Source organism: Lissotriton vulgaris, chromosome 3_2 (genome assembly GCF_964263255.1).
Source record: "Lissotriton vulgaris chromosome 3_2, aLisVul1.2, whole genome shotgun sequence".
Lineage (NCBI taxonomy): Eukaryota > Metazoa > Chordata > Amphibia > Caudata > Salamandridae > Lissotriton > Lissotriton vulgaris.
The window spans coordinates 99,343,401-99,362,727 of record NC_141690.1 but is presented as its reverse complement, the minus strand read 5'-3'; the positions used below and the strand labels follow the sequence as shown (position 1 = coordinate 99,362,727).

The 19,327-nt window shown below is 50.2% G+C and overlaps 1 protein-coding gene across 1 annotated transcript in view; it reads left to right on the top strand.

Moving 5' to 3' along the window:
* NCAPG (non-SMC condensin I complex subunit G) overlaps positions 1-19,327 on the top strand; it is a 344,632-nt gene that overhangs the window by 259,221 nt on the left and 66,084 nt on the right. Inside the window, exons 17-18 of the mRNA XM_086964047.1 lie at positions 4,470-4,644; positions 18,023-18,184. Of these exons, the coding sequence (XP_086820173.1) occupies positions 4,470-4,644; positions 18,023-18,184 (337 nt within the window). The remainder of the gene's footprint in view (positions 1-4,469; positions 4,645-18,022; positions 18,185-19,327) is intronic.

Sequence of the window (19,327 nt, the reverse complement as noted above, 5' to 3'; positions counted from 1 at the left end):
TGTGTATGTGGAATGCAGATGTATGTATAATGAATAGTATTTGGGCTCCATGTTTGGTTTTGTGGATGCTGAAGTCACTGGGATGCTCTTTGGACTGTCCCTGGTTTGACATGGCACAGACATGTCTCCCCAGACAGTAGAAGTGAACTACAAGCATTTCTTAGTTGGATTGTGTAGCTCTGGACCATGACATGGCAATGAGGCTGCCTTTAGAAACTATGCGGTAAACGTTTTAGCAGGAGATTGCTGATTAGTGCTTCCTGAGCACTGCCGTTTGAATGATGGTGGGAGAATAGGGCCAATCAGCAGATTGAGCTGTTATAGGGAGAGAAGTGTCTAACCAGAGCCTGGTCCAGTTGTCCTCCTCTGGAGTGTCTCATCCAGGAAGGCAAATTTCAGGCAGGTGCGGAGCTTCACACTTACTAGGCTCATTATTTTTATTGCTTAAGAAGGGGCTACTCTGTACCCTCTGCACAACATCCCCACTCAAGACTCAGCCCGAGCATGTAACCACACTATGCACAACACACACACACACCCCTTCCTAACTTACCTTCTCCTCAACTCTCACTCCCTCATCATACATGCCATCGAAATCTGGGACCTCCGGTGTGCTTTCTTTTCCTGACGCAAATCTGGTTCAGCCCGACTTTGGTGTTTGACATGGCAGGCCCTATCCCCCTCTGGTTCAAGATTGCAAGACTGGATAGATCCCCCCCCCAACCCAGAGGACAAATAGTCATCTACAAAGAAAGCTTCCACTGCTCCATCATGGTCGCCAACTCCAGCGACTTACTAGAAAACAAGGACTTTAAACTCAACATCTCCTGAAACACCACCCTGGGAGAAGCCATACTCTACAGACAATCCCCCAGACAAGATCCAGCTTTGTATTGACCATCAAGGACCTCACCGCTTCCCTGGTGCTTATATCCAACTACTTCATTCTCATCTCTAGCTCCAACTTCCATCTGGACGACCTCACAAACTTGAACACCAACAACCTCCTGGAAGACTTGAACACACTTTCACACCTAACGAGTAAAGGACACTACACACAGCACAGGACTTCTCTTAGACCCAGATTTTACCAACCACTCCCTCTCCTGCTTCAACCACCACCAGTGGGGAACACTGCCCGCTAAAACCACCCTAAGCAGCTCGAGCATGATCCCTGAGGAAACCTTGGCCACAGAGCTCCAAGCCATCGGCCTACCACACCAAGATAACTTCTCCACATCAATCACAACTTCCTCAATCAGGTCACCTCCCTCGCAGACTCCCTAACGGCCACCACGTCAAAGACCAGTCCTCAAGCTAGCAAGTACTCAGAAGATATGGCATTCTCCAAACTGCAAGTAGCTAGAATCTCTGTGGAGACAGACCTACAGATCAGCCCTCTGGTTTTACCATCAAACTCCAATTCACAAAATGTTCCGCTCTGAACAAATACATTGAGAACTGCTCCAACAAAGCCAAATAATATTTCTCTGTAGTAAAGAACTTCACCTACCCCACTGCCAGCTCCCCGATTACCACCCCATCATAGGTTCTCTTCACCCAGCTCTCCAACTATCAGAACCTTATACAACAGCTTTGCTCCCCAACTTGACCTGTACCCCCTCGTCTCCCTCCAACATGACGAGACAAACACTGGAAACTGCTGTGACCTGGTGGCCCACCAGCACTGCGATAGCAACTGCCACTACCATGCACTCCATCCACTCATGAGCCCCATTGGATCTATGCACGTTCTTCACCTTGACCAAAGGACTCAACCCAATCTGTGCCACTCTCAGCCAGCTACTCAATGACTCCCTCGCTTCCGCCACCTTCCCTAACACCTTGAAACATGCAGTCATACCTCTTCTGTAGAGACCCTCAGCAGACCCAAACATTCTGGCAAACTACAGACTGCTCTCCTTCCTTCCCTACCCAGCTAACGTCCTGGAAAAACTCATCAACAAATGACTGGCCGACTACCTTAACGACAACCACTCATGGACCCCTCTAAATCTGGAATCTGGCCTAATCACAGTACCTAGACCACCCTCATTACTGCCACCGATGACATCCTGCTCCACCACTCAGCTGTGTTTGGTACTCACCCCATTTTCATCCAACGTCTCAAAAAAAAAGCCAGAATAGATAGACCCACTCTTCAATGGATCAGTTCCGGTGCTTACTCTGCTGCACCCCAAGAACTGTGGCATGGCACCATACACTAGAGGAAAGAATCCCTCTGTTCTGAGTACTCGACCTACCCAATCGGTGTGCCTTCGCCTGTGCTGCTCCTATTTTCTTCTGCCCAATGCTTAGACAAAATGGTGGGACTGCTTGAGCGAACTCCTGCCACCTCAAGTATGATTGCTTGCTCCATACGGTTGAAGACTGCACACCAATGCTTGGAGTTTCCCAAATCCTTTTCATCTCAAGTAAAGCTTACACCTGCACAGAACATTGAATGAAAACGTGACTAATAGAAATTTAATGGGGCTTTAAGATTATTGCATTGTGCTTAAGAGAACCGCCTACTCACTTGTGTAGTAACCACAATAGCATCCATAGAATACCCTCTCAGGTAGTGCTGCATATTGCTTTTGTATAGTATTGAACTGTGGGGTGATTAAAGTGTTTGATTTCTTGTGTTCTGAGTCTCTAATACCGATGTTTACCTCTCAGACCCCATGAATTGCTTTCCCTCGCTACCCTGACACTCAAATAGGCTACTGATGTACTTTCTCTGAATTAGGACCAAAGGCAAAATACCCCAGTTCCACAGTTTTGCCCACATAACCACAGCCTGTCCTGTACTCCCTCCCAGGCCCCTTCGTCAACTCTCCAAACTAATAACAGTTATTCTGCTACCTGCGCACCTCATCACATTGTACATCTTGTTGTACATCCCCTTCAAACAAATTAAATAAATTTTGCTAGTTTTATTATATGAACAACAATGCTTTCTAAAGGTATTGTCTGTACTTCATAATATATTGATTTATATAGCGCACTAATCACCTGAGAGTGTATGCAGGCGCTTTGGCTGGTGTGTAGCAGTGTGGTCCCCAAAGTGCTTTTACAAAGAGCCAGATTTTCAGGTTCTTGCAGAACTTAGGAAGTAAGGAGGAGGCTCTGATATGTTGAGGGAGTTTGTTCCATGTCTCGGGTGCAATGTAGGAGAATGAGCATCCTCCAGTTTTGCATTTGCTGATGTTGAGAATGTGCAAGTGAGGCAAGTGCGTAAGTGTTTGGTGGGTTGGAAAAAGTGAATGAGGCGGTATTTTGGTCCTGTGTTGTGTAGGGCTTTGTATGTGTGTGTTCGAAGTTTTGATAGGCTGGGCTTGCGAATGGGGAGCCAGTTAAGCTTCCTGTGGGGGTGGCGTGGAAGGTAGAGGATGAATCGTGCAGCTGTGTTCTGGCTAGTCTGGGGTCTGTGTAGGAGTTGTTGGGAAATTTTGGCATAGAGAGTGTTCAGCCTGCGGGGGATGAGTCTTTGCGTAACTGTCTGGTGTTCTGGGGCACCATTTCAAAATCTTTCAAAGCATGTATGGGATGTGGAAGCAGGAGGTGCACATCTCCTTGACTTAAGGTGTTGTGTTGAGCTTGTCGTCTAGGATGATCCCTAGATTTCTTCCATGGTCTGTGGGTGTTAATCGTAGCTCAGACTGCCACCAGGTAGAGTTCCATTGGGAGGTCTTGTTGCAGATTACTAGTAATTCCTTCTGGTCGAAATTGAGCGTTAGGCAGTTGGTGTGCATCCAGTGTGGTACCATGGTCATGCATTTGGTGAAGTTGGTATTGGTGGTGGTTGTCTTATCCTTCAGAGAGCGGATAAGTTGAGTGTCGTCGGCGTAGGAGATGATGACTATGTCTTGTGATTGGATGATGTGGACATCCGGTTTCACGTAGATGTTGAAAAGGGTGGTGTTGAGGGAAAATCCCTGCGGGACTCCGCAAGTCAGTTTCTTAGTCTCTGATATGAAGGTTAGCAGCCGGACCCTTTGGGTTCTTCCAGTGAGGAAGGAACAGATCCATTTGAGAACTTCTATGCCAGTCCTGTGGAGTCTTCTAATGAGGGTGTTGTGGGAGACCGTGTTGAAGACTGCAGAAAGGTCGTGCAGGTTGAGACCACTGCTTCTCCTCCGGCCAGGATGATTTCAATGTCATCTGTGGCCGCAATGAGTTCTGTTTCGGTGCTGAGGTTATTTCTGAATCCTGATTGAGTTTGTCTAGAAGATGGTGTAGTTCGAGGTGGGTTGTAAGTTGCTTCTTGATGGTCTTCTCATTCACTTTGGCTGGGTACTGTGGAGCAGGGAGAAGGGTTGGAAGTTTGCCCAGTTGTCATGTTTGAGCAGGTTTGAAAATAGCTCTTGGCTATTAGTCTAATATTTGAGGTAGCTCTTTTTTGTTAAAAAAATGCACTGCACTAGTAGTTTAATTTTGTTTGCATGTTTTTTTGTATTAAATAGAAATAATCAGGAAATTTTTGAAGAAGCATTCTTACCAACATTGCACACTTTATTCAACGCCCCTGCTTCATCTCCTTTGGCTGATGTTGATATTGCAAATGTTGCTGAGTTATTTGTGGATCTTACAAGACCAAGTGGTTTGATAAACCAGGAAGGAAAATCAGTGGAGTACCAAGTAAGTTTGATGTGACTAAAGTGCATTGTTTCATTTTACACTGTGGATTGTATTATGGAAAACATCTTGCTATTGTTTTGGGTCTTGGGCTTTTAAGCTAACTGTTTTAAGCCATCAGTTCATCTCCTAATGAGAAAACAAGGTCTTCTAGATGTGTTTTTCATGTCTGCTCTGAAGTCACGCCTTCTTGCGAGGACTTCTTTTGGGGGGAGAGATGTCCTAGTTGAACTAACTAATGAGACAGTCCTACAAAGCTTGTCAACCCAGCGGGTTACATTACCTCTAGTTAAAGGCATCCTTTACCAGGAAACAGTGGTGGTCTTCTATTCTCATCAGGGGGCCAGGACTGAGAGGTTTCCTGAGGTTAAGAAGTCTGAGAGTATGACTCGTTTTCATGTCAAGCTATGATGCACTTGGTATTATGTATTTTACACAGGGTTATCAAAATGATCAGCAGTATGTCTAATCATTCTATCTCTGGGTTCCAGTCATATTTCATCTGTCTGAAACTTTGTAGTTTGTAAGGTCACCCGAACCTCTTGTTGACTTTAGGGGGCTATATCAAACACAGGATTACTTTATAGGTATCTTTGGTTTCTTTTACTTCCACACCAAGCCTGCTTGGAGGGGGCTCAAATAGTTTCACAGCGATGTTTTCCAAAAGATTATACATTGATATATTTTATCACATTTGATGTCCGGGTGAGGTAGAAGGCTGAAAAATGTTCTGTTATATTTTTCTTCGGTTATGTTTTCATTATGCTTGTTCTAAAGAGTTTTATTGTGACTTGGTCCATCGAAGTATTCTTTCACTAAAATGAGATTAAGATAAGAAAATGCTATGGCATAAATAAAAATATAAAAAACAAATTATTCAAAGATATATACGCAGTTACCACACAATTTGATCATTAAATTAGTTTCACCTTAGATAGGCCAAATTATATCCGTCACCTCAGTCAGGGTTTTGTACACATGATTAGTTGTCTAATTTTATCCATATCTGAAAGAGACACGTTGGTAATAGACGGAACGTTTTACTTGGCAGTACCCCTGCCCGCCAGTATGTGACGTACTGCGACTCGGCGTCCGTCGCTGGCATCGTATGCGCCGAGATGACGTCACAGAGACTACTTAGTCGCCACCCATGCGCGCTGGCGTCAGTTCTTTCTTTTTCCGCGCCAGTAAGCGCATAGCACGGACCCTAGTCCTTTTTTGACTACTTTTTTGAGACTTTTGTCTCGTGTTGGTTTTCTCTGGTAATGTAGGTATACCTGGTTTTAAGTCTTGCGGGACCTGCAGTCGCAATATGTCAGTGGCAGACCCTCATGACGTCTGTCTCTACTGTCTGGAGCGCGACAATGACTCCCGGTACTGTATGGCTATGTCCCCGAATTCCCTGAGAGAGTGGCACCAGATGTTGTTTGAAGTTGGGCACTTTTCCCCGCACCCTTCGAGATCCAGGAGTCGTTCCCGTGACCACTCGCTGAGTCGTCACCACCACTCCTCTTCCCCTTCAGATTCGGGTAAGAAACGGTACAAAAAAAGTCGAAGCGTTTTTGCTATCCAAAGTCCCCCCCATCGGTCCCTGTATGTGGACGAAGGGGACAGGGTCTTCACCCCTGCAGCTCCTTTTGAGCCTGGGAGTCCCGCGGCCTACGCGCCTTACCCGGGTCCGTCGGCGACTCCCGCATATATGCAAGAATTCCATGCTTTCATGGGACCGCCTGTTTAGACCTCGGGATCCCGCCGGTGTGACTTCGGGCCCCATGGTCCCGTGTCTGGATCCTGCTTGTCCGTCAACTCCTTTGGAGGATCCAGCCCCGGCGCGGCCAGCGCCTCAGGATCCTGGCCCCGGTCGCAGCGTTAAGAGGTGTCAAGTGCGGGTTCTGCCCGCGGCGCCGCAGTGGATACCACTGGTTCCGCCTCTGCCCTGGTTCCCGGAGGGAGTTGTCCCCGCCTGGGATACGTATTGGGAACCAGCACAGGCTCTGCCCCAGCCGGCTCCGTTCCCGTCGCCGTTTATTCCTTCACCAGTCCATGCCCTGCCTCCAAGGCCTTTGTCTACGGCGTCGGCGGAGGAGGATGACCGGGAAGGTTTTGAGGACCCGCTTGCTCGTCAGTGTGATTCCGAGCAGGACTTGGTGGACGACTTGGAGGAGGCCGGTGGACTCGACATCTCCTCCCTGGCCCACTCTGGAGGAAGGCGCCTCGTATATGGTGGTGGTCCGTCGGGCTGCTGAGGTCTTTACCCCCGATCTCCGCACAGTGGCCCTGAAGACAAATCTCCTCACTGAGGTGCTCCAGTCGACATCCACTTCATCAGATCCGCTGCTGCCCTTTAATGATGCATGCCCTCACCGAAGTCTTGTTGGGCACTTGGTCACGGACCGCCACGGGGGGCCCCTGTGGATAAGAACATCACCGGGAGACCCTGCCTTTCTGACCACTCATCCTACACCCGAGAGTCTGGTCATTCAAGCTTCTACGTCTCCGAGTGCCTTTCCCACGGCTCCGCCGGATAAGGATTCTGAGAAATTGGAGCAGTTTGGCAAGCGGTTGTTCTCTTTGGCCAGCTTAGGACTGCAGTCAGTGAACACCGCATGCCTTTTGGGCCGCTATTCCCATGTGGTGTGGGATTCTGTGACTGAGGTGTTGCCTCGGTTCCCAGAAGAGGTCCAGACTGTGCTGTGGCGGAGGGTAAGGACGCGGCTAGGTTCGCCATTCGTTGTGGCTTGGACACCGCTGACTCTCTCAGTAGGGCAATTTCCACGATCGTGGCGCTTCGTCGCCACGCCTGGTTGAGGTCCACGGGGTTCTCCCTGGACGTCCAGAGCTCGCTCATGGACATGCCTTTTGACGGCACTCAACTGTTTGGTTATAAGGCCGACACAGCACTGGAGCGTTTTAAGGACTCTTGTGCTACGGCTAAGTCCTTGGGCCTTTCAACCACAGCCGGCCATGTCTACCTTTTATTCCTTTTGTGGCCATGGCAGAGGTGCACCTGCCCGTTCGTTCGACCAGAAGCCTGCGCAGAACCAAACTCAGCGCGCCAGTGGGCGTGGAGGTTGCCGGGGTGGCTCCGGGGGCCGGCGTGAGGGTCAGTCCACCTCCACGACATCACCTTGAAACCTTCCTAGTCTGAGCTTCAGATCGCACACCACGCTAGTGGGTCGCAGGATTCGACATCACCTTCCCCACTGGTGTTCTGTCACTTCCGACAAGTGGGTGCTACAACTCGTCCGGAAGGGTTACTTCCCCCCCTTCGAGTCTACCCCTCCAGCCATGCCACCTCAGTTCCACTGCATGTCAGGGGATCACTTTGCACTTCTCCAGCAGGAAGTTGTGGCCCTCTTGGCCAAGGGGGCCATTGAGCGTGTTCCTGGACCAGAAGCAGGACGTGGTTGTTCCCACTACTTTCTGGTCCCCAAGAAGGATAAAGGGGGCTAAAAGCGGTACAAAAGGGGGTGGTGATGGATGGAGCATCTGAATCAATCAAACACTCACACCCAGTCAAAGGATCTGGGTTTAATCCATCACCGTTCTTTAGCCCACTCTGCCACCCCAGTTCAGACATGGCTATATGCAAATCAGTCTGGCCCTGTGCCTCATGGGAACAGTCCAGCCCGAACTGCCAAGCCATGTCTTCCCTGGACCGGAAACATGCTTCCGAGGACCGGTTTCTGGTATTCCAGTAGCGCCCCATCTTGGACCTCAGGAACGTAAATCGCTTCCTCCGGATGGAGAAGTTAAAGATGTTGACTCTGGCTCAGGTCTTGGCTGCCCTCGAGCCTGGAGGCTGGATGGTAGTGTTGGACTTGCAGGACGCATATTTTCACATTCCCGTCCTGTCGGCCCACCGGTGTTACCTGCGGTTCAAGGTAGGCCAGGAGCCTTTTCAGTTTGCCTTGCTCCCCTTCGGCCTTACCAGTGCCCTTCAGGTGTTCACGAAAGTGATGGCGGTGGTTGCAGCTCACCTGCGCAGGTAGGGGGTGTCTCTTCCCTACCTTTACGACTGGTTGTTAAAGGCGGGCTCGCCCCAGACAGCTGTCACCCACCTTTAGACTACGGCCGACCTCCTGCACTTGCTGGAATTCTCCATCAATGTGCCGAAGTCGAACCTGAGTCCCTCTCAGAAGCTCCCCTTCATCGGAGCAGTTCTGGATTCGAGGCAGTTTCGGGTTTATCCTCCCAAGCAGCGAGTCCGGGATATTCAGGCTATGATTCCGGTCTTTCAACCTTTATCCCGGGTTTCAGTCAGGATGGGCCTGATGGCCTCCTGCATCCTGCTAGTGCAACATGCCAGATGGCATATGCGGGCTCTGCAGTGGGATCTGAAGTTCTAGTGGGCACAGCATCAGGGCAGCATGTCCGATCACGTCCAGATCTCGGTAGGCTCTGCACGACACTTGCAGTGGTGGCTCTCGAATCACGATTGGGTCAATGGCAGATCCCTTTCCCTTCCCCAACCGGAGCACACAGTGGTGACGGATGCATCCCTCCTGGCATGGTGAGGCCATTAGGGAGAGGCGGAGATCAGAGGCCTCTTTCGGAGGATCTTCTGTCGCAGCAGCAGGGGATGGTCCTCCACACAAACCTGTCCAGCCTCCACCTCCATGCGTGGAGATTGAGCGGCGACGGTTGACAGCTTTCGATCATCCTCCTGAAGTCTGTGATGTCATTCTGGCTGCCAGGCGTCCCTCCACAAAAACTGTATACGCCTGCAGGTGGAACAAGTTTGTGGCATGGTGCACAGCGAAGGCTGTGGATCTCCTTTCTGCCCCTCTTTCCGAGGTTCTTTTGGACCTTCTTTCTTTGGCCCGTCAGGGCTCTGCTCTGGGCACTATCCAAGGTTATCTTTCGGCCATTTTAGCCTTTCTGCGGCTTCGTGATCAGCCTTCTTTTTGTTTTTGTTTCACGACGTTTTTATTAGCATTTATAGAAAAAACACAACACAGTACTAGGTACAACAATATGCAGATGTTTCAAGGCAATAATGAGGGAATAAGAGCAAGATTATATGGTTCATATACCATCCCAGTCAGTACTCGGACAGGAGGCCTAGTAAATCAGATAAAACCGCATTTAGTATTGCTGTTGATCATATCATTAGCAAAAGACAGTGTCAGATGCAAAAGTCTCTAATACTAGTATCATAATGTTACAATTGTCTAGCAGTTGAAGCGAAGCCGAATAGGCGGGTGAACCATACGTTTATGGAAGGTGTTTCTGCTTTCTTCCTGTAAAGGGCAATAGTCTGTTTTGCGGCTCCCGGCATGTGGAGACTGAGATGCCGGTGTCGGCGGGTCATAGCAGCAGGTTCACCGGCCTAAGGCCCAGAATGATTGTGAGCAGACTTTTGGACAGTAGGTACCCGAACACCCTTGTCTGTCCAGTTTGCAAAATAAGGTGGATGACACGCAGGGGGGAACTGTGGGTTGCGACCAATTGGGGTATTCGGGGACGGGAAGGAAGTGAGGCCCCTATGAACTGCCACTTTGTCCCAGATCTCCAGTACCGTTTTAGTAGGAACTGCCATGTAGGCGCTGCGGTGACGCGCTTCCCGAGGCAACCATGCATGATCCCAGAGAGGGCGACAAGTAAACGTCCTGTCCATGTAGAACCACACCTTCTCGCTGTCCCATACCTTACACTGGTATAACGCGAAGATGGGATGCCCAATAGTATTCTATCAGATTAGGGCAGGCAAGCCCACCTTTATCACGCAGGAGCATTACAATTTTACTAGATAATTGAGGTCCATATGAAGTCGGTCAATTTGCGTTGTAGTCCCTGAATCTGGTGCTCTGGGATGGGCGTCTGGAAAGTTTGGAATAGGTAAAGAATCTTCGGTAGGATGGTCATTTTAACTGTATTAAGGTGTCCCAACCAGGAAAGTGGCGATGACTGAGTTTTTGTATTCTTGCCCATAGGCTTAGGACCAGGTAGCTAAGTCTGACATTAAATTAAGGCCAAGATATCTAAAGAGGTGGTCGCCCACTGTTAAGGAACAAGGGTTTGCAAGGTCGCCATCTCATCAACTGGGATCGTGAGGTTAAGGGCCCAGGATTTCGTATGGTTAATTTTAAGCCCTGAGGCTTGCTCATAAGTCTGGAGCAGGGTATGCACCGCTGGAAGCAGGAGTTACGGATCAGATAGGGTAAGAAGTAGGTCGTCCGCAAAGATGACAATCTTATGTTCAATGCCCCCAAGTGTAATACCACGAATGTCAGGCGACCGGCCTATCATAATATTGAGTGGCTCCACTACAAGGGTGATCAATAGGGGTCACAGGGGGCAGCCATGTCTGGTACCCCTAAGGATGGAGATGGTCTGCGTGAGTTGACCATTTACACGCACCCTGGCGAGGGATGAGAAGCAAGGAGCCATGATGCGCGCTGTCATCTGCGGACCTAGGCCTACTTTCTGTAAGACGGCATGGAGAAACACCCAGTCCACCGGATCGAACGCCTTTTCAGAATCCTGTGAGAGCAGGTAGGCCGGTATCTTCCAGTGCCGCGCCTTTCCAACAACTTGCGTGACTCGGCGCACGTTGCCTGCTTCTTGGCGTTGTTGGATAAAGCCTACCTGATCCGGCTCAACAAGATTGGGTAGGTGCACGCTAAGTCTTTTAGCAAGAATTTTGGTGTATAATTTGAGATCTGTATTTAACAAGGCAATGGGGCCAAAAGAGCAGAGCGTGTGATATTTCCCAGGCTTCGGGATGAGGGCTATTTCCGACATCGCCATGTCCGGGGAAGGCCCGACTGCGTCGGTGAAGTATTTGAAAAGACGTAACATATATGTTTGGAGTTGCGGCAGGAAGTTGCGATAAAACAAGACTGGGAGCCCATCGGGGCCTGGCGTTTTACCAAGTGGGAGTTCTTTTAGGGCACTAGCGAGCTCCTCTAGAGTGATGGGTTCATCCAAGAGCTTGGAGTGATACTCGCTCAGGGGTCCCAGGCGCAAGCGTCTAAGGTGGTTGATATCAGATATGGGGCGGGCGGATCACAAGCATAGAGAGACGCATAGTAGTCTTGAAACGTTTGAAGTTTTTCAGATTCTGTGATGGCCCAAGATCCGTCCCCCAACTTTAGTTTCGCAATGTGGGCTGTGGCTCCCCTTTTTCTCAGGTGATGTGCTAAAACAGTACCTACCCTGTCCCCTCCGTCATAATAGCGCTGTCGCAACGCAAGTAAAGCGCGTTCAGCCTTGTTTGTTCTATGCGCCCGTAGCTGGCCTCTGAGGACAGCCAAACGCCTTTTTTGTATCGCCAAAGGGCTCTCCTGATCTAATTTCTCCAGCGTTTTGATTTTGCGCGTAAGTTTGCTCTCATGTAAGCGAGCTTCCCGCTACCTAGCAATAGCGATGGACATAAGGACAACGCTCGTGAATGAGTAATTCCACATGTGCATGATCGGAGACCGATATATCGGAGATAGATGCGGAGAGGGTGTACTTAACCAGGGAATGTGACACGAAGAGGAAGTCAATGCGAGAGTATAAGCGGTGAGTGTGGGAGTAGTAGGTGTAGTCGCGAATCTCGGGGGAGTGGCAACACCAGGCGTCTACAAGGTTTAAATCAGTAATATATTTTTTTGTTGCTGCTGACATAGCACCCCCACTGCGATCTAGCTCCGCATCCCATACCAAGTTAAAGTCTCCCTCCACTATCAGGTCTGTACTCACAGGTACTACATGCTCTCATAGGATCCTACACAGGAAGGGGTCTTTACCCTGATTTGGTGCATACACTTTGCAAAGAGTGAGTGTGCGATGCCCTCTCCTGACCTCCACCTTAAGAAGTCTGCCCTCAGTGTCCCGAACCACCTTGGTATCACCCTGTGGGATTCCCACCCAGCAAAAGATGGCTACACCCGCAGTGTTAGTAGCTGCTGAAGACCAGAACTGGTGTGGGAAACGTGGGCGAGACGTGCGCGTTACATCAGCCCTGAGGAGATGGGTCTCTAGCAAGAAAATTTTGTTGAGGTTTTGCAACAGGAGGTACCTCCATATTTGGCGCCATTTGTTGGGGGAATTGAGTCCCCTCACGTTAAGGGAAATAACCTTCAAACAAGGTATGGAGGAAATATTCACCTATTGTCGGGTAGGGTTGCTGTCTCAAACAAAGGAACTGTGGGGCTTGGTAGCCACTGGGAGCTCTCCCAGGTGTCCTGGTGTCCCCCGTGCCAGGTGGATGGGTGAGAAAAGGAAAGAGGGGGGGAAGGGTGGGTGTGGATAAAAGAACTCAAATACTGTAATGACCAACATGGCCAACATTTCCTAATCCAGTCCAGGGAGTAGCTAGGCACTCTGGCACAGGCTGTCCCTCTCTCAGGAATAGGAGAGGGTAGTTGATCATCGCGCTGAGTAGTGCATCAGAATCACAGGGAGGCGTCCGCCAGTGCAACTTGCGGAGTGAAGAAAAGAGGGATGTGACGGCTACAGATTGGTGGTCCAGAGCGTATCCCCATGTATGGGGTTAGCATCCGGCATGTCGATCAAGGTTGAGGCAATTCAATTGATCGCAGACGCTTGTAAGTCTAGAGGCGATGATCCTCCTTCGAAGGATCTTGCATGTTGTAGTATGTCCTGTTGTTCTTGGAGCGACCTGCTGCACTCGCGTGAGGATGAGTGTCCGACATGGCGCAGCGCGTTCCACTGTAGATTCATCTGGACTTGGAGTTTTGAAAGCTCTCGTGTAAGGCATGCCGGAGGACTATCTGGGAAGTACAGCAGCCGGGCTGCATCTCCGCCGGCCCCCAGCACACCGCGTTTGAGAAAAGGAAGAGCAAAGCGGAAAGCGGCTTCAAAGAGCCCCCCCCCACCCCCCCTCCCCCCTAGACAAATAATGTATGTCCAGCGTATCAACACATACTTTGGCGAGTTATGTGGTGGCGGAAGCTTGCGAACCTGAGGGCGATGGGCCTCCTTCTAGAGATCGTATGTGCTGGATTATGGCCTGCTTTTCTTGGAATTAGTTGCTGCAATCACATGAGGATGGGTGTCTGGCATGACACACTGTGGTCCACTGCAGCTTCAGCTTGACTCGAGCCTTTGGAGGTATGCGCGCAGGACTTGCCGGGGGAGTATTTGAGATTTGGAGTAGTTGGGCTGCTTCCCTGAAAGATCTCAGTACACAACGCTTGAACTCCCATTGGAATATGAGAGCAAAGGGGTGCCCCCATTGATAGCCGATGTTAAGCTCCCGTAGCTTATCTGTGATTGGTCGGAAGTCCCTCCGGCGTCTGAGTGTCGTGGGGGCCAGATCCTGGAATAACTGGATGGGCATGCCATTGAACCGGACCTTCGGTTTGTCTTTAGACGCTTTAAGAATGGCCTCTTTTTGGTGAAAAAGTGAACCCGGGTCAGGATATCAGTAATAAGACCAGGTCTTCCGGGCGGTCTAGATACTCTGTGTGCACGGTCTAAGGCAGGTGGCGAGGCATCATCTTCCCTAATGTAGTGAAGTAGCTCAGCAACAAAGTTCATTATATCAGTTCCTTCTGCCCCAGTTGGTCCGGAACCCCCTATTTCCCAAATCTTTCTGCTTGATCTTTTAGGGTGGCCAGCCGCTGCAATAGATGTTCTTGGTCTTCTGTACGGCAGTCGAGGGTCCTTTCAAGATCGTCCACTCATTGACCCAACTCCCCCACATCCTTCAGGAAATCCTTTACACAAGCCTGGACTTCAGTGCGTGCGATCCTATTTCGGACTTGAGTTCCTGCATGAAGAGGGCCATGAAGGATTGCCTAACCGGCTCTGCGCGTCCTCCTGCCACCGGCGTCGCCTCAGGTGTCGGGCCGAACTCGGCTTGTTCCATAGGGCCGTGACCGTAGCGTCCTTGGGGGCTGCAGAGGAATCCTTCCCGTATTTAGAGCGGGTCAGGGTCATGAATTGGCAGGAGCTTACGCTGTAGATCACCGGGGAGTCACTGCCCCACCGGCAGCTGTCTACTTTCAGGCTTGCACCGGCCCTCGGCTACCGGAGCCTGGGGGCAGTACGTGGACTGTAGCTGAGGAGTACTAGACCCCAAGACCGGGCTGAAATGCAGCAATGTTCCGAGTACCCTGAAGGAGCCGCCAGTTTCCAGAGCGTGTGGGGCGCAAAGAAAGTAGAGGCTAAACCAGCCGAGCTGCGACACTACCCTCCAGGGGATGCAGGGCCTAGGTGTTCCTAGGAGTCTACTAGCTATCAATTAACCCCCGGGATGAAGCAGAATGCAGCAGTCACTCAGGGGCCAGGGTAGGGTCTGCAGGCCCTCCGACCAAAAGATCAATACTTTAAGTGTGAGCGGCCACAGTGCCCACGTCTCTGCAGGGAGCGAGGTGCAATAGTTGGTGAGGTTGGGCAGTACGGTGTTGGACCCTGTGTCCCACCTGCTGAATGGATGAGGGGAGGGCCTGGGCAGCAGTTCAACACCTCTCCTCGTCGCCACAGTCCACTGGTCTCCCTGAGGGAAGGAGTCACCTCGAGCCCACCAAGTGACCGTCTGCTAGTGTGAATGGCCTCCCACGCCAGCCGGCCAGTGCGCAATTAGATGTCAGTGGGAGGCCCAGGAGGGGGGTTTCCAGCATGCAGGAGGCCTCCGCGAAGGGCACAAGCGCTGGTGGCAGAGCGGCAGGCTGCACTCCTGTAGCTGGCAATAGGCTGGCCTAGTCCGTGTAGCGCTGCAGCTGGTGAAGATGCAGAGGGCAGGAGCGCCGCCACTGGGGTGTGCTCTAGGCCCCAAGGGGACGGCAGGTAAACAAAATCGCGGGAAGCCCAAAGTGTAAGTGATTCCCCCCAGCAGCGGTAGCAGCGCCAGTCTGTTCCTGTACCTGTACAGGATTCACACCTCAGGGCCCCTCTGCCAGTCATGAGTCGGCGCTGTCCAGGCCTGTAGCTCCCCAACGTAGCAAGATGGCAATAGTCTCTCTCTCTCCAGTGGCGATTTTCCACCTCCTCCGGCCCCCAGCTAGTGGATAAATGGGCTTGCTGATGACTGCCTCTCCTGTCCGCAGCAGCTTCCAATCCCAAGACCTCACCCCAACAGCTTGAGAGGCCTGCGGTGCAGTCGTCTGGATGTCGAGCCGCTGACGAAAATGGCGGGCGTCCCCAAAGGGCTTCGCTCTCTCCCGCTGATGTAGTCTGCTGTCTCCCTGGGCACTACGAAGCTGTGCCCCGTTACCTAGGGCGACCTCTGGGCTGTTCCTGCTCCCCCGCTTCAATCGCAGTGCATGCAATCTCTTCTAGGCCCCTTCCAAAGGCCTCCGTCAGGGCTCCGTAAAGGCCGGGTGGCCAAAATGGCGGTTGCTTCCCGGGGTGTGTCGCTAGCCACCCGGGCAGGGGCAGCCACCATCCGGCAGTTCAGGTTTGCCGCCAATGACCTATCTTGCTTCATGAGGCTCTGACGTGTCCCCACAGCCCTCAAGTGCCACTCGAGGCGGCAGCTGCGCGGGTTCCGGGCCGTTAAAATGGCGGGCGCACTGTCTCACCTCAGGCCGCCCTGCTCATGCGGTTTGTTTCTCCGCCATCCGCCACTGCCGAGATGCTTCACAACCTTCTGCGGTTGCCCCAACCACTCTTGTATCGAGCGATATAATGCCCCAGTCTGGGGCATTATATCGCCGCTGCCGTATTATAATTTGCTAAAGTCTGTGGCGGCAGCCCGGAGCTGAGATGGCGAGCGTCTCACTCCATTAGCTGCAAGATCACGCACCCCAGCCTTCTCTTTTTAAGTCCCCAGTTGTTAACTGTTTTCTGAACAATATTACGTACACGTTCCCTCCCGTGCCGTTCATCGTGCATCAATGGGACTTGAACCTTGTCTTGACGTTTCGATGTGCGCTCCCTTCGAGCCCCTTCATAACTGACCTTTGCGTCTTCTCACTCTCAAGACTGCTTTCCTGGTAGCTATCACCTCTGCCAGAAGAGTGAGTGAGCTCCAGGCTCTTTCTTCCAACCTCCTTTCCTTTCTGTTCATCCGGACAAGGTGGTTTCAAGGACCCGTCCTTCTTTCTTGCACAGGGTTGTCACGCCCTTCCACATCGGGCAGACCATCACTTTGCCCACCTTTTTTCCGCCTCCGCATCATTCTAAAGAGGAAGAGCGGCTCCACCGCCTGGACCCAAAACGTGCGCTGCCATTCTATCTGAAGCGCACACAACAGTTTTGGGTGGATGACCCGCTCTTTGTTGGCTACGTGTGCGCCAAAAAAGGTCGAGCCGTGCACAAACGGACCATCTCTTAGTGGGTTGTTCTCTGCATCCAGGCCTCTAACTCGTTTGCTAAGAAGGAGCCTCCTGTGGGGCTGCGAGCCCATTCTACCAGAGCAACGGCAGCCACTACTGCCTTTGGACGCGGCGTTCCCTTGCAGGACATTTGTCAGGCAGCTACGTGGGCCTCGCTGCACACGTTTACCAAGCATTACTGCCTTGACAGTCCAGTCCGGAGAGATGGCTTCTTTGGCTGTTCTGTTCTCCATGACTTTCTGGTGTAATCTTGTTCGCAGACCCACCACCGGGGTTAGTATTGCAGGGGTATCTATTCTAAGGTAAGGAATCTATCACTAACTTGTCTCTTTCAGATGCACAAGTTACTACCTGTGTAACTTCTGTAAGAGACATTATTTAGTGATAGATTCCTTATCGCCCCTCCCATTCTCCCCGTTCTGCGAAGTGATTACTATGGTTAAGGTTGTCCCTTTCAGTGCCCTGGTTTTCAATGCACCAGTGGTCAGTATCTTGCATAACTCTGCGTTCCTGGCGCGGAAAGTCGTGTACAGAACTGACACCAGCGCGCATGGGTGGCTCCTAAGTAGTCTCTGTGACCTCGGCGCACACGACGCCATCAACAGACGCGGTACTGCTAAGCAAAATGTTCCGGATCCAGTCTGACAACTGGTGATATTCTAAAGTAAGGAATCTATCTCTAACTAATGTCTCTTAAAGATATCGTTACACAAGTAGTAACTTGTGCGTCAGCCCTTCTCTCTTCCTGGAGCTTTTCATTGTTGTGTTCCCATGGGAAAATCTACCCCAGCTGCCCCCCTCTCTAGCAATTGCCTGGGTAATGCAGTACTGGAGCTGCAACTTATTACTGTGCAAGTAACACTAGGACATTCACTTTAATCCCAAAAAAGATGGGTTTTGGGGTAGTTGCCGTATAAAATCAAAAGCAAAGATAAAACTCCCAATTGATCAGATAAAACCAGTGCATATCGATACTGTTCATCGAACACTAATACATAAGGTTCATAAGTTTGTATGAATGCTAAGAAATTGTAGGCAGAAAATATAAGTTTTGCATTATATGCTTTGTGTCCAGTTGATCCTGAAGGTAGGTATAAAGGGCTTGATATTTTAACATACTGTTTTTGAAAATGTTGTTTTTTCAGAGTTTTACAGTTCATGATACCATGGCATTAAAAATCTGCAATGAAATCCTGCGGGACCCAAGTGCTCCAGATGTTCGCCTTTATGCAAAGACATTAAGCACCTTAGAAATGAGTAAAGATCAAGCAAAGGATGTTCTACCTCTCTTGGATGAAATTCTTGAGGTAAGTAATGTCAGTACCAATATATTTGAAGTGCAAATAAATTTCCCTACTAATTGTAGTTAATGCAGTATGCCAAATTAGAAATCTGAGAATAAAAAGGGGGTCACCTAAATGCCATTTATAACGTTTCAAGATGTAATGCAAAATGTAGGATAGTAGCGCCACTTTATGTGGGTGCCCGCAGAATGTACTGACATCACACTTCAGACATGATTACTGAAGATGTTTGCTTGCAACCTACATCAGTTATCCATGTTTACCGAGTAAGGGTAATTTTGGGTCGCGCCTACCAGACAACGCAATTTGAAGGAAGGAGGTGCCAATGAGCATTTTTGTAGTCTGTTTTTAAGATGATAATGACTTCTATAATGGAACAGAAGTTAGCTTTATTTATTGAGGATAGGTCTGAGATGTTTTAGAGCGAAATAAGCTGCTTGAGCTGATTTGGTGGCATGAGCGATGCAAGTCATGTTTTTGCCTCTTGGGGGTGTATGCAGGGAGGTAGTCGACAAGGAGCTGTTATGTATCTATTCTAAGGGTTTGATGGAAGCATTAAAGCTGCTTTAGTAATAATACAGGACACTTAAGTAAGAAGCAGGAGTGGGTGCATTGATTTGACCTCACGGGTACATGTCCGAGCCCTTGTGCTTCCAGGTTGCGGATGCATTGATATGTCCCCCAGGGAACAGTTCTGAGCCCCCCCCAGCAGCATGTCTGAGCCCCCAGCAGCACGTCTGAGCCCCCAGCAGCACGTCTGATCCCCCGGTGTATGTCTGGCAGATCTTGTTGAGAGATGTAGGATGAGTGCTCCAAGGCAAAGAGAGTGTTAGACAGGTTAAGTAGCATGAGAGAAGTGGATAAGTATAATTGGACTTAGTGTGAAAGGTGTGATGCAAATGTGAGCTGAGAGACGGGGTGTGATATTCATAAGACAAGTAGGTGCATTTGACTCACAACAATACAGTAAAATAAAGAGCAAGTGTTGTGTAATGCCAGAAGCCGAGATTGGGTGCTAGTGCTGTGAGATAGGGGATGTGAGTTTTGGGATGAGTGGAATGAAAATGACACTGTCTGATAGAGGAATAGTTCCCCAGAATGATGTTATATAGTGGGCACTTGTTATGAGACCAGGGTTAAGTATTA